The sequence below is a fragment of the Elephantulus edwardii genome, unplaced genomic scaffold (genome assembly GCF_000299155.1).
Source record: "Elephantulus edwardii isolate Elephantulus edwardi_28Jun2011 unplaced genomic scaffold, EleEdw1.0 scaffold00068, whole genome shotgun sequence".
Taxonomy (NCBI): domain Eukaryota; kingdom Metazoa; phylum Chordata; class Mammalia; order Macroscelidea; family Macroscelididae; genus Elephantulus; species Elephantulus edwardii.
In genome coordinates, this window is record NW_006399818.1 from 16133199 (window position 1) to 16153955 (window position 20757).

A 20757-nucleotide genomic window follows, 5' to 3' on the forward strand; every position below is an offset into this window, starting at 1 on the left:
TCCACAGGGTTGCTATGAGTCACCGACAACTCAGTGGCATATAACAACAACTACTGGCCTAGTGGTAAGGAGCTGCACAGCCAACCCAAAAGTGTGTGTGTAACATGGGTAAACTCCTTTAGTGTGAAAAACAAACATTTAAAAAATAAGGAAAAAAAAGGGGGGATCTCTGGTGGCCTAGTGGCAAGAAGCTACACTACAATTCCAGAGGTATGTGGTTCAAATCCACCAGATGCTCTGCTGAATAAGGAGGAGCAATCTCCTCCTGTACCAGTCAGATCTGTTTTGATGGTACACACACAAAAATAATAAAAATAAAAAATAATGAAAAATGTAAAAACAAATGGATGGACAATATGACTTTCTTTGACAGTCTGTAGATCTTAATAATTTAGATTTTCAATACCAAGGGGAAAGCTTACATAATCAACCACCAATTCTGCTTCTTGGTCCTCGCCTCGCAGTTTCCTCACCACCTTTTGGATGAAGTCTCTGAAGTTGCTGGCCATGTAAACATCTTCACTCTGTAACCGAAGTCCACCACATTTCTGTCTGATCTCTTCAACCAACCTTAAGGTAAAGACCAGCTCATGTTACTTAGAGTTTTAAGAAAGAGTTTAGGGAATTGTGTGATTAGCATTTGTAAGCCTGTTTATATTCTATGAGATTGTCTGTGATATAAACAGAGAAGTCGCTAAAATAGATGGGAAGAAATTATCTTTTAAAACGTTTCTTGAAAGGCAGCGGAAAATTTTACTTTGTTTTTAACTTTAAACATGGCTTGAAAGAAAAATGCAGGGAGAAAAGCTTTTGATTGCTTGCAAGCAAGATCTTAAGGGGTATGCAAGATCTGTTCCTTTTCTATCAAACGTACTCATCAAAGAAGAAATAACATTTCCTAACTGTATGAGGAACTACAAGGGACTCAAGTCTCATTGTAGAATATTTCCTGTAAATCATAGGTGGGGACGTCTGGTGGTGAGAAACTGTGCTGCAATCCCAAAGGCACATGATTTGGATCCACCCGCTGCTCTGTGAGATGGGCAATCTCCTCCTGTGTGATTAACTGCTTCTGAAAACCCTCTGGAGGGTCAGCTATGAGTTAGTTCTGACTTGAGGTCACACAGCAATAACCTATGTAAAAACCAAGATATTTGTTTATTTTAAATGAAGTACAAACTAGCACTATGCTGTAAACCACTGCCATCAAAGAAAAGACATCAGTGAAAGATTCTGCTCTATTACAGAACTGACCATTCTGACCGACAGCAACTCTCCATCGGATGCTCGAGGCTGGAAATCTTTATGGGAGGAGACTGACCCTCTTTCTTCTGCAGGGTGGTTAGTGAATTTGAACTGTGATCCTTCAGTTAGTAGCTTTATACGCTACCACAGTTGGGTTCCTTGGACTCACACAATAGAACAATATAATTCCGGGGACTGTTTTCTCATCTTCAGTTTTCAGTTAATTTATCAAATCACAGCTTTTATTTAACATTTCTTAAATGGCAATAGGATACTAGATAAAGTATAGAAGGATTGTCTTAGTTGGTCAAGTCTTTGTTTTCTAAAAGAGATGAAGCGTCTTAGCCATTCAGATGGTGATTATTACGATAAGTCAGATTCCAAGACAGGAAATCAGTAATTTTTGCATGACATCTTGCTAACAAAAAAAAAACCCCTATTAATATTATAGTATAGAAATCTTTAGTTTGGAATGTTAGCATTTCCTAGTAACTTATGAATCATAGCTGAGAAAGCTATTGTTTGAGGAACCAAAACTCTTACTTGTTTGGGTTTTTTTTTCTTTAATAACACTATTTCTTTTATAGAAGATTGTTCTCAATTACTGGAACAAAAGCCTCATGAAAACAGAGTTGGTCTTGTTCACGACCCTATACCCTACTGTATGCCAAGAAGCTGGTACTAATATGAAGCAGGTGTTCAATAAGTTTTATTAAGTGAGTGAATGGCAATATCAACAGAGCATTAGGAACACTCACTTTGTTGATGTGAAAGATGTCAAGAGAAGACGATTCCCCCTTTGTTTAAACAGTGAATGACCCCAATGGGGCCTTCTTTCTCCCACCAGATACAAAAAGTCCTGCCTTGTATTCTCTATACCCAGCACACCAAGTGATTTCACCACCACAGGTTAGTTCTCAGAGGTGTTGCTATCCCAGGTGTTCAAAGGAAAACCACCTCTGAAAGATTCTGTTCTACTACAAATGTGGCAGACTTTTCTTCGCCTGCCAGTTACCATAACGTTTTCTGTGAGAAGCCAAATTTCATACTAAATATTTACAATAAATCAAATGCTATATCAGGATATGAGGGAGGCGTGGATACAAGCTACAATTCACCCTGAAAGCACTAAGGCAGACTTTAGATGTTTACAGGGGTAAGCACTAAGGTAAACCTTAAAGTTTACACAATTCATGTATGTATTTTCTAACCCCTCCTTCCTGAGTCAAGCATAAGGTTTTCAATAGAAGGAGCTTAGCTTCATTTACATGGAGTTCTCTTTGTGATTTTCTCCCTGGAAATTTTCAATAAAGGCACAGGGAAGCTGGGATCAGTACAGTTCCTGCTTTGCCTCTGGTTACTTATACATTCTTGTTGTTCTGTCTCGTTACTAATACTTGTTAATAATTTACCCTTGGTCAACAGCTGTTTTCGATGGCTGATAGTTTTTCAGATATAACTCACCAGGCCTTTCTTCTAAGGTGCCTTTGTGTGGATTTGAACCACTAGCCTTGTGGATAGCAGCTGAGTACATTAAGTATTTGAACCACCCAGGGACTCCTTTCTAGGACTCTCAGTCTTTCCCTTTGCTGTAAACTCTGTACAGAAATTGCAACTGGAGAGTTATTTCTCTTGCTCTTGAGAGTGACCTGGTATTCATCTGTTAGTTGTGTGTTGCTTAGTGATTTGGGGAAGTGACTCAAAGGAAAAAAATATCTGGGGGAAAGTGTAAACAATATTGGCTATCCTCCTGGGTCAGACTGCATAGGACATCTTTGGTTAACATTACAACCCAATTCATTTCTAAATTTCCCAATTCCATTGCCACTTTGGGAGGAAAATAAAATCAGAAATGAGAGCCAAATTAAATAGGGAAAAAAATTAGCAGAGTGAGTTTTCTATGTTTACAGAGGGTACAAGATTAATTCTTGGTCAACAGCAAAGAGAACAAATATATGTGTGTGGCCAAAAAAGGAAAGTTAACGAAGTGTAGCAGACAGGGAGGATAGTGCTAGAGCCCAGAAGAAAGAATCAGGATTTGACTTTTAAAGTCAAAATGGATATGATTCAGAAGAGGGATAGTTTTACCTGGCAACATCCATTGATCCTCCTCCAGATTTAAAGAAGTCTGTTGAGTCTTCAATAACAGGAATGTTGCTTAAGATCCCAGCCCAGATGGCCTATGCAGACAGGGAAACATTTATGAGGGAAGAGTCAGGTAGAATTCAACGGGAAGGTGGCTACCTGTGTGCAAGATGTGTTTCTTCTTGGGTACACAGCTTGGATCGATTTCCCAGCATCATTCCAAACTCAGTGCAGCCACGTGACAGACAACTAGCTAGTGACTGGAAGTGATCCACAAACTCCAGCCTTGGTTCATGAGAAAGTCCCTCCCTGCAGCAATTCTCTGTGCCTTTTTCCCTTTCTGGCTGTCTGGATTGGAGAAGACTTCAGGGTAACCTTGAAGATAGAGCGTGGGCTCCTGAATGACACCACTCCTAACTGCCATGTCCCACCCTCTAGCCTCATACACACCTGGAACTGCCTTGTGTTAATTACATGAATGAAAAATATATTTGCAGATTTCCTATAGCAAAAGTTCCTATAATTTTTAAAAAAGGAAATAATGTTGTATCCCTACTAATTTCAGGATGAAAAGCCCCAGAGTAAAATATGCTTCCGTTTTGGGGGCCAGAGGAACATTTAGAGACTAACAGAAAAGCCACCTCATAGTCACCTTGATGGTCTCAGCCAACTTCATCTCTTCAGGTGTAAGTTCTACCACTGATGTCTCACTGGTGGAGAAGTATTGGGAGGCAGGAATCATTCTTCCATCTTCAAACTGTAGATTTCTCACCATCAGCTACAAAATAGCAATAAAACAAGCAAGTAACTTTAGAATATGAACAATTTACAATTGATGCTGGCGGGAGGAGTCAGATGTTACATAGACATAAGGGCCATCTTCTTTGGGAAATATAAAAACATGGGTTTAAAGCACTCATAATTATTAATAAAATCAGTTTAATAATGGCAGCAGAAATGAGTAAAGCCAATAAGAGTTTGCTCTGATGTTGTAATTAGTTGAGTGCGTCAATCAATGGTAATTCATGCCTATAAAAGATTGTCTGACAAAACAAAACCAAAATGGGTAAACCCAGGAAAATGTCACCTCTTGACGTATGGTCTTTGGACTAACCACACATGCAAATAAGGAGATAGCCAGGTGCTTTCTTATTCTTGTCTTAATGGTGAGAAACTGGAGGCTCAATAAAGTGAAGTTCTTTGTGAATGCCGCACAGCTATTAAGCAATGGAGCTGGGTGTTGAACCCAGCGCTAGCAGAATTCAAAAGCCTCCTTTTAGCTCTGGTGGCCTGGTGGCAAGAAGCTGCACTGCAATTCCCAAGGCACGTGGTTCAATGCCACCAGCTGCTCTGAGGGAGAAAGATGGGCAATCTCCTCCGTGAGATTAACTGCCTCCGAAAACCCACTGGAGGTACAGCTGTGGGTCGGTTCTGACTCTATGGTACACAACAACTGTTAGCTCAGTTATGACTGAGCTATCTTGGCTGCTGTAAGATTCACATTCCTTTGCATTTCTTGGGAGGCTTCAGAAGCTCACTAATCCTAAATGAAAGCTACTGGGGCCACATCTATAAACTTACTGGACTCTTCCGGAAGCTGGAAAAGGAAAGGCAGAGAGGCAGGATCATTTTCTCTTTTGTAGTGGGGGTGACAAGTCCAGAGGGGAGAAACATCCTTCCCAAGACCTTGGCCAGCAGATGATTGGGCGAATCTCCTGGCTGAATCCTGTTTTCTTTCTCTGGATGACAAAGCTGACTGTGTTCGTCCTTGGGGATGATGCTATGGGTTTAGAGCTTCCCCTCATTGAGACACACGTAGAGCCTGCTCATCCCGAGAGAGAAATGGGGTCCAGGCGGCTTCATCTTCCTCCCACCCACAATAAACATGATTCCCTCAATAGTGTGAGTTACAGGAAGAAAGCAGAAAAGCGACTTTATGGGCGGCCCTACTGAACACTCACTGCTTTTCCATCATTACCAAAAAGAACAAGTCCGTTTTTGGTAACGAGCCCAGACTTCTTGGCACCTTTAATTTCCAGAGGTTCTCCAGGAGGCACGGAGCTACCCAGCAACGATGAACCATAGAAAGTGACCACCTGACAATGAGATCAAACCCAGATTTTAAAACCAGGAAGTGAAGGGAAATACCCTTCTCTGCAAAAAAACGGAAGTCAGCATCATCATCTAGAACAAACGCAGGATACCACCAAGGGCACGAGACTGCTGATGCCATCGAAATAACACAGAGTGAGAGCTAACATCCAGTGATTGTGTTACTAAGGAGTTCCGGAGATGTCCCACAGCCAGGGATACGAGGAGACATTTATTATTTATACCCCAACACAAAAGTGACTAAGATTAATACCTCACGTCACTATTATCTAAGAGATTTTACTTTCCTAGTCTTTACTGATCTTTAGCCTAAAGGCAGGGGTTGTGTTGAAGGTAGAGGTGTTGGAGCTGGGAAGATGGCAGAACAGCGAAGACTTAACAACACTGTACTTAAGGAGGAGCTCTGGTGGCTTAGTGGTGAGGAGTTGTTCTTCTAATCCAGAGGTTCGAAACCACCAAGGAAGAAAGATGGCCAATCTCCTCCCGTGTGACTTACTACCTCTGAAAATCAGCTGGAGGGTCAGCTATGAGTTGGTTTCAACTCAAAGATAAAGAACGACAACACAATGCTAAGTGAAGATCTGACTCTAGACTATCACCAACAAAGCTGGCCCTTAGTTCTATAATGTGACTCTTATTTATTTAGCATTATAATAACTAACACACACTGAATCCTTACTTTGTGCCAGTGTCTACTCATTCATTAAGTGAATGGCCCTATAGTAACCCTTTTAATCTTCACAATAACCCATAACCTAAAAGAAAGACACTGTGATTTAGCTCCATTTTTAAAATGAAGAAAGCATGACACTCTGTTATTAAGGATCCTGTCCAGGGTTGTACAGAAATAATGGCAGAGTTGGAACTTCAAGAGAAACATTCCGCCTCTTGAGCCCACACAGATTTTCTATTTTCATGGAACCCAGTATGTACTAAAAGTGTATACATGGGGCTGAGGCTATCAGGACAATAACAGGAAAGCCTTGCCCTCAGGGTTTCACAGTCTAGTTATGGGGAGGGGAGGGCAGTCAAATAAAGAAGCCCTCACAGTACACAATCAATATTCATTAGCTGTGTCAAGCACAGGGCAGGATGTCCTTGGAACAGAGAAGAGGGACACTCAACCTCACAAGAAACGGCTTATGAAGATGTCAGGAAACCCTTAGGAAGAAGAAAACCAGAAAGCCTGAGCTGAGACCCCCACAAAGCAGAAGGCCCTTCACGCTCCTGCTCCTGTCCACCTTCCTGCTTCATCTCTCCCGACACCTCACCTCGGTCCTGAGGCTCCAGCTGCCATGCTGGGCTATATACTCACCCATCTCTGAGTACTCTGAAGTACTGCATCAGCTACTCCTTTCAGTGTCCCTGGCCACGTGGCTAGCTCCTCTCCAAGTGCAAGTACAGTCAGCTTTCACTGACCAACCTGAGTCCACGCTTCCATCACAGTATTTTTCTTACTGTGTTGTGTTTATTCGCTTTTCTGTTAGGAAGACCCTGGAGGGCAGAGGCTGTACCCAATGTCTGCTTTACAGTAAACATTCCATGTGAGTTAAATAAAGTGTAAGTGGTTTCTCTTCTCAGGCAGCCTCAGGTCCATGCTGAACACATATGCCCAGAATCATATACTTTCATTATCACCAAGGAAAGATCAAGGGGCAGGCTTCATTACCTTGACTGGGAGTCAAGAAGGGAAATGCATGTTCCAAAATATACCTGCTGTATTGTTCACAATAGTAAAGAGATGGAAGCAACTCAAGGTGCCCATCAATAAATGAATGGATAGAGAACCTGTGGTGTATTCACATAATGGAATACTACACAGCACTGAAAAATAAGACACTCATAAAATATTATACAAAATGGGTGACCCTGGAGGACATTATGCTGAGTGAAATATCTCAGTCACAAAAGGACAAATACTTCATAATGCCACTATTATAAAACAGGACTGACATGTGAGTTGGGGGGGAAACTAAGAAGAGAGGGGATAAAAATCAACACTGCATTGAAATAGATGAGGGAAAGAACTGCTTAAAAGGAATATATGATTAGGTATTGTTTGCATGACAACAGTCCAGAATAAGAGGTGCATTGCAAATTGGACTGGGGTGGGGAGGGAGGAAATTGTACAACAATGAAAGAATCTTTTTAAAGAGAAAACTTACAGGGGGTAAGGGAGGAAAATGTGCAACAGTGAACAAAGATAAATTCAAGTTTTCTGTAAACCTTCTGTTAAAATATTAAAAAAATGTAAAACAAAAACCCAAAAACATCCCCCCAAAAAACCCCAAAATGTACCTGTCTGTTGATCTCTGTCCAAGCTCCAGGAATTTTATCATGGCCTCGGATCCAATTGTGTAAAACTTGTGCAGGCTGGTCCCAAGAAATCTAGGGAAATGTAAAGCACAGGCTGAACCTGCCACTGCTGTGAGTCCCAAGGACAACAATACTGTCACAGCAGAAGGAGCTACACCGGTTTGAAAGTAGCTACCCTTCAGGAAGGAAACTATATATTGGAAATGACTTAAGAGTAGAAGGCTTCAATATGACCCAGCTATTCCACTGCTTGGACTATGCCCTGAGAAAACAAGAACTGAGGCACAAACTGAGACATTTACAGCAATGTTCATAGCAGCATTACTCACCATCGCAAGAACATGGAAATAGCCCAGATGTCCAACCATAATTGAATGGATTGAGAAATTATAGTACCTTCATATAGTGGAATACTACGCAGCACACAGGAACAATGACTTTGTAAATTATTACCTAACTTGGGAGTGACTGGAGAACATTATCCTAAGTGAACTAAGTCAGTCCCATAAGGACAAATATTGTATAAAAGCATTATTGTAGAATAAGTAAGAGGATCCAAGATGGGGGGAAGGTGGTAGCAGAGGGATGAGGATGTGTGTGTCAGAGGATTAATTATGTTAATTAATTAACAGTTTGATGGGTTGGGGGTGAGGGAAATTGTGGAAGAATGTGATCTGAAAAACAATGCATTAGAATTTTGTAAATAAGCTGTTGTTGCTGTTGATTGTCTTTGAGTAAAGCACAACTCATAGTAACAAAAGGCTTGAAGCTCCTCTATAACTATCAACTATTATAAAAGTTAATAAGCTAGTTGTTGTTGTTGTTGTTAAATACAATCAAGTTGTAGGCGACTCGACTCGTAGCAACCCTATGAACAAAAGTCCTCAACACTTGTGTGACTTTCAACCTTTCTCCAGGTTCATAGGATTCATAGGAGGCAAGCTATTATAGAAGTGGATGCCACTCGGGGACCTCCACCAAACACTGTCCACCATGAGTAACCATTAACGCAGTTGACACATCAGCATCACAGTGTTCAGCTTCACAGCAACCACAAGTTAACTCTGTACAGCAAGTGGACACACCAGGCCTATACCACCTAGAAGAATGTTTGAAAAAAAACAATGAAAAACAGGCCTGAGGGCCATGAGTTAGAAGTCACCCACCTTTGGCTTGGTAGCATCACTTTCTCTATGTTGGTGTTATTGTTGTTAAGTGCCGTCAAGTCGTAGGCAACTCAACGCGACCTTATGAATGAAAGTCCTCAACACTTGTGTGACTTTCATCCTTTCTCCAGGTTCATAGGGTTTCCGGAGGCAAGCTATTTATGGAAGTGGATGCCACTCAAGTAAAACAAAAATTTAAGAAGCAGGAGGTTGTGAAATCTGAGACGGTTTTGAGTTGATAAAAGGGGCCCTGATGGCACAGTGGATTAAGTGTTGGGCTGTTCACCAAAAGTGTGGTAGAGAAAAGTCTGCTTCCTAAAAGAGCCACAGCCGTGGAAACCACGGGGGGCAAATCTGTCCTGTAGAGTCACTGTGGGTTGAAATCAACCTGATGGCAACGGCTTGAATTTTGATGATGGAGTTGGCATAAATACCTCGGCATTTTCCTTTTTCTGGATACCTTCATACGTTGCTCCTTCTTCTGTTTGGGGGATACGGGGTGCTTTTCCGTTGGCTATGAGTTGGACAGCTTCTACCTACAGCCAAAAACATCACCTGTGTTACTGTCCGATGAACAATGGCACAGTCTGTTTAACTGAAGTTTTTGGGTCACAGAATAATTACATATGAGTCTGTCATGATGACAACTGTCATGTCTTCAGTCCCATCTACATGTCAGGAAATGTGGTGGGAACTAACATTAAAGCTCTCTTGCAAATATTGTCCCAATTCTGCAAGGCGGAAATTATTATTCCCGTTTTACAGATGAGGAAACGGAGGCCTAGAAAAGGTACGCACCTAGCTCACGTCACAGAGAGGGTTTGCAGGGTCAGAGGCAGGATTTGAATCCAGGTCTGCCTACTCTCCCTATCAGACACACGCTCTTTTTAAAAAAAATGACTGTTGTTTAAACAAACTTTACTCATTTTGGTGATCCGATGGGAATTTCAGAAATATTAATGCAGAATAAATCATGGTCGAGTCATTTTTGTTCATCCTGGTAAATGATTCATTGTTGTGTTCAGTTGGTTCAATTTGCTTAGAGAGCTCTCCTGGTACTTAGGGACTTGAACTGCTAACCAAAGGCTGTGCCCCTCTCATAGATTGAATCCACCAGCACCTCTGAGTGAGGAGAAATCTCCTCTTGTGCAAAGTACAGCCTTGGAAACCCACTGATCAATTATGGGTTGGTTCTGACTCAATGGCAATAAGTTTTTAGTGTTTCTAGCTCAGGACACTTGGAACTAAAAAGTTAAACTCCACCCATGAGCTTGATTGGCTTTGTGTTGTGAGTCCCTCCCTTTCACTGGGAGTCCATGTGAGTTCAATGCTTAGGTTTCCCTCTGTATTCTCCCACCTTCTACCTGCTTGCTAGAGATTACACAGAGGGAGCCCCGGGGAACAGAGCCAAGTTCATAGCTCATTATATCTACCTGCAGCTAAAATGACAGCAGGTTTAGGGGTGGCTTGAGCAAATGCCACGGAGTACATATAATTTTGTTTTGATCATAATTATTATAACTGTTAAAAATTTTGGCTTATTTGGTTCCAGAATCAACACCCTTGGCACCAGTAGGAAATCAGATGAATTACTCTAGGAAAGGGTGATATTAGGGACCTCTCCAGAGTGCCAAAGATGAACAATATCAGTATGGAGACTTAAGTGTATCTGATACTGGCCATGGTTTTTACAATCACTTGCTTTGCATCCAAAATCTGGATAATGAATAAAAATGACAGATGAAATTTTGATGCCTTTGAGCTGTGGTGCTGGAAAAGAGTGTTGAACATACCATAGACTTCCAAGTGAACAAATACGTCTGTCCTGGATAGGGTGAAGCCAAGTTGCTTGAAAGCAAGGGTTTTGAAGCTCCACCTGACATACTTTGGACATGTTTCCTGGAGGAGCCAGTCCTTGAAGAGGGACAACATGCTTGGACGGGTGGAAGGACAGCAGGAAGAAGACCCAGGATGAAATGGGTTGACATAGTTAGTGGTGTAATGGGGGTAGGTGTGTCAGAGACAGTGAGATTGGCTTGCCCTGTCATGTCCCATTCTCATCATCTTTTATATACTTGAGCCCTTTGTAAAAGTCACCGTGCCAATCCATTTCATTGAGGGTCTTTCTGTCTTTCTCTCCTTTACTGACCTTTTCAAGCCTGATGTCCTTTTTCCATGCATGATAACCTTTCCAAGTATGGAAAGGGCCCTTTCTAACCACATGCCCAAGATAGGTGAGACTAGACTTCTTCACCCTCTTTGCCTGCAAGGAGCACCCTGGTGACACTTTCTCCGAGACGTATTTGTTTAGATTTTTGGAAGTCCATGGGGTATTCAGTACTTTTCTCCAACACCACAGCTCACAGGTATTAATTCTTTTCTGTCATATTTACTCACTGTCCAACCTTAAGCTGTATAACAATTAAAAAGACTATGGCTTGAATCAGATGCACCTTAGTCTTTAAATTGGCATCACTGCCCCTTAACACCTTCGAGAGGTCCTTGACAGCAGATTTACCCAATGATTTACTACATAAGTGAGTAATTAGTAAATGCAAATTTTTATCAGCTTTATGTTCTTGGTCAAAATTCATATGACAACTTCTAAATAAAAGGAAAACATTTACAAAACATCAAAGGCTCAACAAATTGTAGACAGCATAAACATACTGACCATGGCCTTGATTCCTTCAGGAAAAAGGAATCGATTATAAAGTGTATCCACTGTATCATTGGGTTCAACATCACATGACCTCTGAAGAAGGAGAGGTCCTGTATCCAAACCGTCATCGGCCCAGAAAACAGAAAAGCCAGCTTTCTTATCCCCCATAATTAGAGTCCTGAGAAAAAAAAGAGGGGAGGGAATGAATTTACAGTGTTGGTTAGCTGAGAGATGAGTTGGCGATATCAAAATATATGGGGTCTATAATGGACTTTTGGTGGCCTAGCAGTAAGAAGCTGTGCTGCAATCCTGTCAACACGCGTTCAAATCCACCAGCTGCTGCCCCATAGGAGAAGGACAGGCAATCTCCTCCCATTTGGTTAACTGCTTCTGAAAACACACGGAAGGGTCAACTATCGTCGGATCCATACCAACAATGGAAAAGTAAATGGAGCTCTTGTGAGAAATTAACTGTAGGTCTGGCAGAGAAAAAAGACATAATAAAAAAGCAATACCTAGTGGTATTGCTGTTTATATATCCTCATAACTGCAGTCCTCCGAGTTGTCACATAGTAATGCCTTACAGTAAATTAAAGAAGGCATTAGAGACTATCATTATGCCTGCTGTTCCTCTTTGATTTCCAGAAGCCAGCCTTCTTTGGAAGGAGCAAGTAATTTCGCCCACCTGGGCCATATTCCTACACTGTGTGGGACCCAATTAGATAGTAGAAGATAAGGCAGCACAGAAGACACTTGGCACAACGTGAAGAGAGTATATATTATTATTATAGGCAGTATAATTCTAGTATAAGCTTCATTTAGGATTAGAATGAACTCTACATGGTCTACACATTATAATAAAGAGTACTTTATTGCTATTTTATATTGTATGCATTGAGATCAACTTGATAGCAGTGCTTTTTGTTGCTGTTATTTTGCTTTGCTTGTTGTTGTTATTTTCTTGGTTTATAAAATATAACCTAAAAGAAAATGCTAGCCTGACTAGAGCTTGCTTATAAAGCGATAAGCTGGACATTGTTGTTAGGCGCTGTCAAGTTAAGTATGACTCATATTGACCCTGTGAATTACACGCCTGGACCCTGTCCTATCCTGGGCCATCCTCATCATTATCTCGGACACAATCAAGCCCATCACTGTGGTCACATTGACACTATGTGTCAAACCACCCGGTTCAGGGGCTTCCTCTCTTTTGCTAACCTTTCACTTTTCCAAGAATGATGTCCTTCTCCAAGGAATAGCCAAAAACACAGGGAAGAGATGCTTAAGTGAAAATACTGAACAGAAGATTTCAAAGGACAGCTTGAGAAGATAAAGCAACATTTTGTAAGCTAGAGAAAAGGGCAAATAAACAAAAATGCATCTCAGGGAGCAGGCGAACCCACAGAGTATGAAATGGGTAGTCAACCACACTCAAAGAAACATTCTTTTTATTTCATGAGTTACGTGTGGGTGAATGAATGAAGGAACTCGTCTCAGAAATGATGAGGAGTTAACTGATAATTGTTTTAACCAGAGGCTCAAAACCAGTTATATACTCTGGCCCAATAATTCCACATGTGAAAACAAACAGAAATGAGGAAAAACCATTCGTTTAGGTGCATAATGTCTACAATAGTCTTATTTACAAAAGTAAAAAGCAAATCAATCCATGTAAGAAAACACTAAATACAATGAAAATATTTTTTTTAAAAATCCCATTTCTGCCAACTGTGGACTTCTAGTCTAATCAACTTAACACTAAGGGATATTAAAAAGATGAGCAGGTCAAAAAGAGAAGATAGTGGAGGCATGATAGACCCACCTCAACACCCATCAATGGCCAGAATACCCAGAGAGCATGGACAGCACTGCGTGCCCAGAGTGGACCAGGCACTGTTACGGATGTTGGAATGAAATGCTGAACAAAGTCCCTCCCCTCAGGGCTCTTAATGTCCAATGAGGGAAGACAGACAATAAAGAAGATAATTTCAACTAAGTCAACATTTTTCAAACTGAAGTGTACTTGAAATGTGTGCAGAATGAATTCTGTGCTTAACTCAATTGGGGCAACTGTGTACTAGGAGCAGCTCTTAGAGAATCATGATGCTCACATTAAGGCACTTGCCTTGCGAAGTCTTGCAGTACACAAGTCCATCATAAACAAATCTGTCAGAACATGGAATCTCTCTTTGCTCAGTACCTAGTTACTGGAACTAGTGCTCCATGGGGTAAAGTTACTCTATTCATGAAGAACATCTGGGTTTCAGAAAGAATTCATGCTATAGTAGCAGTTGTTGTTGTGTATCATAAAGTGAGAAACGACCCATAGCTGACTCTCTGGTGGGTTTTTAAAGGCAGTTAATTGCACGGAAGGAGATTGTCCATCCTCCCACAGAGCAGCTGGTGGCCTCAAACCACATGCCTTCGGGATTGCAGCGCAGCTTCTTGGCCAACAGGCGACCAGAGCTCCAGTTAGGACATCACAATTGTTCAAGTATTCTATTTTTTTTTTCTAAATCATCTAGATAAAAACCAGAAAGATAAAAGCAATGAAGAGAGATCGCTATGTCCTGTTCTTACAGAATCTCACCAGTTGATAGCAGAGGCTCCTCTGTGCCTGGGAAGGAGAGACGGGTGATAGATGATGGAGCCGTGCTTGGGGCTGTCAATGACGTCCATGGGGATGAACTGTGTGCAGAAGGGAAGCACGTTGAGCTCGGCATCCACGGACCTGTACGCCTCCGCCACCTCCTGTATCGTCTTGCCCTTGACTCTCCATCTCGGGAACTTGAACACAGGGGTCCCATCTTTTTCTGCAGCCAAAGCTGAGCAGGAAGAGAAGATCGCTTTCACTAAAAATTTACCCATATGTTTTCTTGGTTATAGATTCGTAAGTATTGAAGTGATGCAAATAGTTCATTTGCACGGTTGCAAATCAAAAGCCTGGCATTCAAGGCCCCCCGGAAGTACTTCAAAAGAAAGGGTGGTGATTTGTTTCTGAGAAATCAGTCACTGATTGTATGGTGGGCTGTTCTAAGGAGTGCGTTCCTCCCTGGTGTTACTGATCATCTAACATTGTTATTATGAACCAACTCTTAGAGCTGACCCTCCCCTAGGTTTTCAGAGGCTGTAAACTACGTGAGAGGAAACTGATAATTTCCACCCCACCCCCCCCCACCACGGAGCAGTTGGTGGATTCAAACTGCCTGCCTTTGGGCTGGCAGCACAATTCTTTACCTACTAGGCTACCACAGCTCTCAATCATATTACAGACTCATCTGTTATTTGAGTCATGGGGATGATGTCTGCTTAGTTCAGGCTCAGTTGCGTCATGGGGGTGATTTCAGTTTCCACTAAGGATCATCATCTTTGGGGGTCCAAAAGGAGTTATTTGGGGTTTAAAAAATACAGTCACATTTATAGTTTTAGCGCTTGATGAAACATTTAAAAAAAAAAAAGACATAGTGAGGAATAATTTAGATTCTGACCAAAATTTTAATTTTATTATGATCCATTTAAAAATGTGATATTTACCTACATTTAAAAAAAAATTTCATTATTTTTGTGTGTGTACCGTCAAATCAGATCTGACTGGTACAGGAGGAGATTGTCCCTCCTTCTCCAGTAGAGCATCCAGTGGATTCAAACAGTGTACCTCTGGGATTGCAGTGCAGCTTCTTGCCACTAGGCCACCAGAGCTTCCTCCCTACCTACATATTTAAAGCATAAGTTATTTGAATTTAAAACACTGTAGCTGTGTAACATTTTGAGATTTTGGCTGAAGCTTTCTCACATTCCTATTTAAGAAAAGAAAAACAAACAACAATCCAACTCTTTGTTTTTAAGATCATTGTTTTTGATCCAGTCACTTAAATAACAAAAATCTTTTGATTTAAAGCCAAATGCCAATATTTCAGCCACAAGCTAGACACAGCTCCTGCACCGCTGGAAAATCTCAAGGGTCTCCACCTCCCTCACCTCAGGGACAGGCCCCATTTATCACAAGGCCAATTGTGGCCCAGGGCACACATTCCACAGCAGGCAGGCAGATCCCCAGAGAGGAAGAGAAGGAGCTGTTAAACTGAACTGAGCTGAGGCGGTCTCGTTCCTTATTCTAAACTCACCAACAAATTAATGGAGAGAATACATGCTCGCCACAAGATAATGTCATATTGGAGATCTCCAATAAAGTATCTCTTCCCCGAGGAATACTATCTTTCATGTGAAAATAGGATTACCTTCCAAAGTACTGACAGTACAAGCCCATTTTCATGTAATAAAATGTCATTTATACTTACTTATCCACTTATCTATTGCCATTGAGGCAAATTATAACTCATAGGAATCCTACAGGACAGAACAGAACTACCCCACAGGCCTTTCAGGGCTGCAATCTTTATGGAAGTGGATCGCCACATTTCTCCCACAGAGTTGTTGATGAGTTCAAATTCCCAACCTTACAGTTTGCAGGTGAATGCTCAGCCATTGTGTCACTAGGTCTCCTTTCAAATGAAACTCCCTCATTATTTCTGATGAATTTAAGCTACTAAGATCACACAACAACTAAATGAAAGAGCAAGAATTCATTCCCTGATTCCACAAGAAACGCTGCTAACAGTGTCAATGTGTTGTTCCACCTGCTGGGTTCCTCTACAAGCCAGGCTGGGATTTTTCTGTTTCTAAATTATCCCTGGAGCTTAGTGACCATCACCAGTTGAGAGGTGCTCCTGGCCCTGGAACCAAGTCATAGGGAAGGAGGTTGGGAACATGCTCATAGTTGTTCTGACCATGTACACGCCGGAGATTGCTACCTATTCTTCCTTTAGCAGTGAACCTTCCTTACTCTAGCTGAATATACAGCTACCCTGGAAGAAAAGATACATTTCTCAGCCTCTCTTGCCAACAGATTTGTCAATGATCATATTCTAACCAATGGGATTTCAGAGAGTTGCAATGTGCAACTTCTGGATTACGCTGTAAATGACTTGCCCTTTCTTTCCCCTACTTTCCTTCCTCCTTAGTAGATGGAAGACTTGATGGCAGGGACTCGAAGCATCTACTATTGACCATGAGGTGGAAACCCAGTGTAGATAATGATTAAACAACAAACAGAAGGAGCCGGCATTAGGATTAGTGGACAATTGTCACATCAGCTCTGGAGGAGCCAATCTGGATTGAGAATGAACATCTATCCATCTCAATTTAACTTGAGATCACCCAATTTAACAGTCCAACTTATACCTCAACTATCATTCATCTAAAACATTCCTCACACAGAACTGTTCCAAAGATACAACAATGGGACAAGTGGTCCCAGCAAGAGGGAGCTGCCCCCTTCTGCCTTCAGAGCCAGGTGTGAACAAATAAAGGCAGCCTCCTTAGGAATTCTCCAAGTTGAAATGAACTTTTTTTCTGAAACAAGAACAATTTCTAGCTCAAGTGATTAAATTCAAACCTGTGTGTTCTCTCAATCAAGTGTTGTTTGTAGTTTGACTCTTGGCAATAATATCACAATATTATTATTGATAAAATAGTTAAACAGAAGTCAACTCTAGAACTTTTAGCCTCTGAGAATGAAAAAGTATAAAGTTATTATAGATGACAGTTTTCCAACTAATGAGCTAAATTTTACTAGTCAGTGACGAAGATCAATATAGTCAAGCCAAGTGATACCACTCCTGCTTATTCCCAACCCTGTGTATGGATGGTTTCTGTGTCTTACACTCAGTTTTCAACATAATTATGGCATGTAGAATAGAACTACACTACAGGCTTGCACTGGGTATGGCCATCTCCCCAATCCCCTGAACAGTCTTAGCCATAGTCTCAACATCAATTTTTGTTGTCAAGCATGGCCTTACCTTTCATTGCCAACGGCACTTCCATTTAGGCATCATCATGGATACACCATTATATCTTTGAAAAGTCACTCATGTGTGTCAGAAAAAAAAATATATTACAAGCTTGGAAAGTTTTCTGTTGAGCCTGGTGATCACCATGTAAGTTAATGGGAAAGCTCATGATAAGGCAGGACCTGTGCCTGTCTTTGCTTCGCCAGCACTTGTCTGTCAGTTTCCTGTACTGTGGTAGTTTGTATGTTGCTGCAATGCTGTAGGCTATGCCATTGGTATTTTAAATACCAGCAAGGGAAGCCATGGTGGGTAAGTGTCAGCTTCACCTGAGACACATAGAGAAGGGCGGACTGGTGAGTGCACACCTACTGTAATAGACTCGGCAGGAGACCTTCAATAGGTGGAGGGAAGGCAGAGCAGAGAGAGAAGTGTACAGTTTGGGTCTTTGGCACCTGGGGTAGAGAAGTGGGAGTGAGCTCAGATACAATGCTGGACAGTTAAAAGGTCATTATGGGTTCCTTGGCTCAGGTGTCCCAAGGTTCACTCACCCAGTGGGTCAGCTTTCCCATCCCTGTCTGGAACTGTGAACACTCCTACTACTCGGTGGCCCTCCTTGCGGAGGTGGCTGTAGACTTCTTGTCCAAAGAGGCTCTGACCAATAAGAGCCAATTTGAGCTTGTTTTTGAAACAAACCTGCAGAGCAATTCAATGATGTCAGATATTAGTACAGAGAGCAGGAGACATGTGAATAATAAACCTTTTTTCTTCAGTGAACAATGTCTTGAGGACTATGAAAGCCTCCAAGATCTGCAAAACAAAATTTAATTCATTTCCACTGAACTTAGCCTGTTATTGTTGTGTACCATCAAGTCGGAAGTGACCCATAGCTGACCCTCCAGCGGGTTTTCAGAGGCAGTTAATTGCATGGGAGGAGACTGCCCATCCTTCTCCCACAGAGCAACTGGTGGCCTTGAACTGTGTGCCTTCAGAACTTAGACTACAAATACTAAATACTCCTCCTCCTACAAATAGTAAGTAAACATAATTTCACACACAAGTATTGCTTGATTTTCTTTTGCTCTAATTCCCTTAATTAATCATTTGAGTAATTATTTACATCATTCAAGATTATTGTTATTGTTGTTAGGTGCCACAGAGTTGAATACGACTCGTAGCAACAAAAGATCTGAACCCTGTTCTGTCCTGTGCCATCCTCGCACTTCCTGACACACAAGAGCCCACTGAAGCAGTCACCGTGTCAGTCCACCTGCTGCAGAATCTTCCTCTCTTTCGCCAACCCTGCACCCTTCCTAGCATCATGCCCTTCTCCAAAGAATAGCCCCTCCTAGCAACATGCTCAAGTGTGTGAGGTGAAACCTCTTCATTCTTGCCTCCAAAGAGTTCTCCACCTGAACCTTCTCCAAGAGGGGTCATTTTGTTCTTTTGGCCAGCCATGGGATGTTCAGTGCTCTTCTCCAACACCACAGCTTAAAGGCATCAATTCTTCTGTCATCCTTATTTGTTATCTAGCTCTCAGATGCATAGCAAGTAATCAGAAAGACCATGGCCTGAATCAGATGCACCTTAGTCCTCAAACTGACATTATTACTTCTCAAGAATCTGGAGAGGTCCCTAACTGCAGAATTTCCCAATGCATTGAGTCTCCTTATTTCCTGCCTGGTGGTACCAAAGGTGTTAACTGTATATCCAAGTAAGTGAAGTTGTTGACAGTTTTAATCTCTTCTCCATCACAATGTAGCCTACAGGTCCAGTGGTAAGAATCTTTGTTTTCTTGACATTGACATACAATCCATATTGAAGGCTGCAGTCCTTGATCTTCTGCAACAAATACTTCAAGTCCTCCTCACTTCCAGCAAGCCAGGTTGTGTCATCTGCATAACACAGGTTATTGGTAAGTCTTCCTCCAACCCTGATGCCACATTCCTCTTATAGAGTCCAGCTTCTCAAATAATTTGCTCAGCATACAAGTTATATAGGTATGGAGAGAGAATACAATCATGACACACTCCCTTCTCAATTTTAAACCACGCTCTTCCCTTGCTCTGTTTGCACAACAGCCTCCTGATCAAGGTATAAGTTTCACATGAGCACAGTTAAGTGCTCTGAGACACTCATTCTTCTCAATGTCAGCCACAACTTGTTATGATCCACACAGTCAAACCCCTTTGCTTAAGTCAATAAAGCCCAATTAGACATTCTGGTATTCTCTCTTTTCCTCAGCAATGATGTCCCTGGCACCACGGCTTCTTCTAAATCCTGTTTGAACTTTTGGCAGTTTCCTGTCTATGTACTGTTCCAACCATTTTTTAATAATCTTCAGCAGTATTTTGCTTGCTGAGGGGCCGGCGAGCGTAGGAATGGCCAATGAGGGGTTGCAGCCTTCTTACTGCTCCAGTGAGTTGAGTCTACTCCTTGGCAGCTAGTTTATTGACGTTTGCTTACTAGTTGCTCCTTTCTTGGCAGTGGAACAACCCCCATTCCTCAGGACTCTCTATTTTCCCCCTCTTCAATCTCAGGAAAACTTTCTTTTTTTTTTTTTTAGGAAAACTTTCAAATAATCTGTAAAGTCATTTTAAATTAGCAAAGCCTCACTTAACATCTGATTATGAAAAAAGGGTTCGTTCTCTCTCATTCATTTCCCACCTTACTAGAGGGCACAGTCAATATTCTTTTTTTCCCCCTTCTACGCAAGAACTTAACGGATAGCAGTTGACACTTTCCCTATAATTATACTTATAATTAAACAATTGTGGTTTTGGTTTAAAAATTCTTTCCCAGAGCCAGTCAGAGGTTATAAGCCAAAAGGGCCAATTATGTTTCAACTTCCAACAAACACTTACCAGCAAAGAAATTAACTCTGTAGTAGCAGCATAATTCACATACAGATAATGAGTGGTTGCCAGTTTCATTTCCGCTCTACTCCAAACCAAAATGTTCTGTAATTGTCAGTCTTCTAATCATATATGCAAGTCTATTGCTTGAAATAGAACTCACATGCGCTGCCTTACAGATGTTGGCTTTACTGCATACCATTACCAACACAAACTATTTTAAGACCTCTGAAATACTACTTTTTTAAATACATTTTTAAATTTTAATTGTAATTTTGTTTTGGGTTTTTTAATTTTTTTAAATTGTAATTTAAACGAAAGTTTACAGAAAGTTAGATTCTCATTCATTCATTGTTATATATTTTACCCTCTCCCTCCCTCCCTTCCTCTTCCCCCAATATTTAAAAAAAAAATTCATTTGTTGTTGCACAATTATCTCCCCCTCAATCCTCTCTACAATGTACCTC

General features: G+C 41.3%; 1 protein-coding gene across 1 annotated transcript in view; it reads right to left on the minus strand.

Moving 5' to 3' along the window:
* The window catches only part of ALDH1L2 (aldehyde dehydrogenase 1 family, member L2), a 71593-nt gene that overhangs the window by 40882 nt on the left and 9954 nt on the right, over positions 1-20757 (minus strand). Inside the window, exons 2-10 of the mRNA XM_006888558.1 lie at positions 17987-18131; positions 14177-14411; positions 11599-11764; positions 9359-9460; positions 7741-7830; positions 5292-5426; positions 3983-4108; positions 3334-3425; positions 423-570 (exon numbers count right to left, since the gene is read on the minus strand). Coding sequence (XP_006888620.1) covers positions 423-570; positions 3334-3425; positions 3983-4108; positions 5292-5426; positions 7741-7830; positions 9359-9460; positions 11599-11764; positions 14177-14411; positions 17987-18131 — 1239 coding nt within the window. The remainder of the gene's footprint in view (positions 1-422; positions 571-3333; positions 3426-3982; positions 4109-5291; positions 5427-7740; positions 7831-9358; positions 9461-11598; positions 11765-14176; positions 14412-17986; positions 18132-20757) is intronic.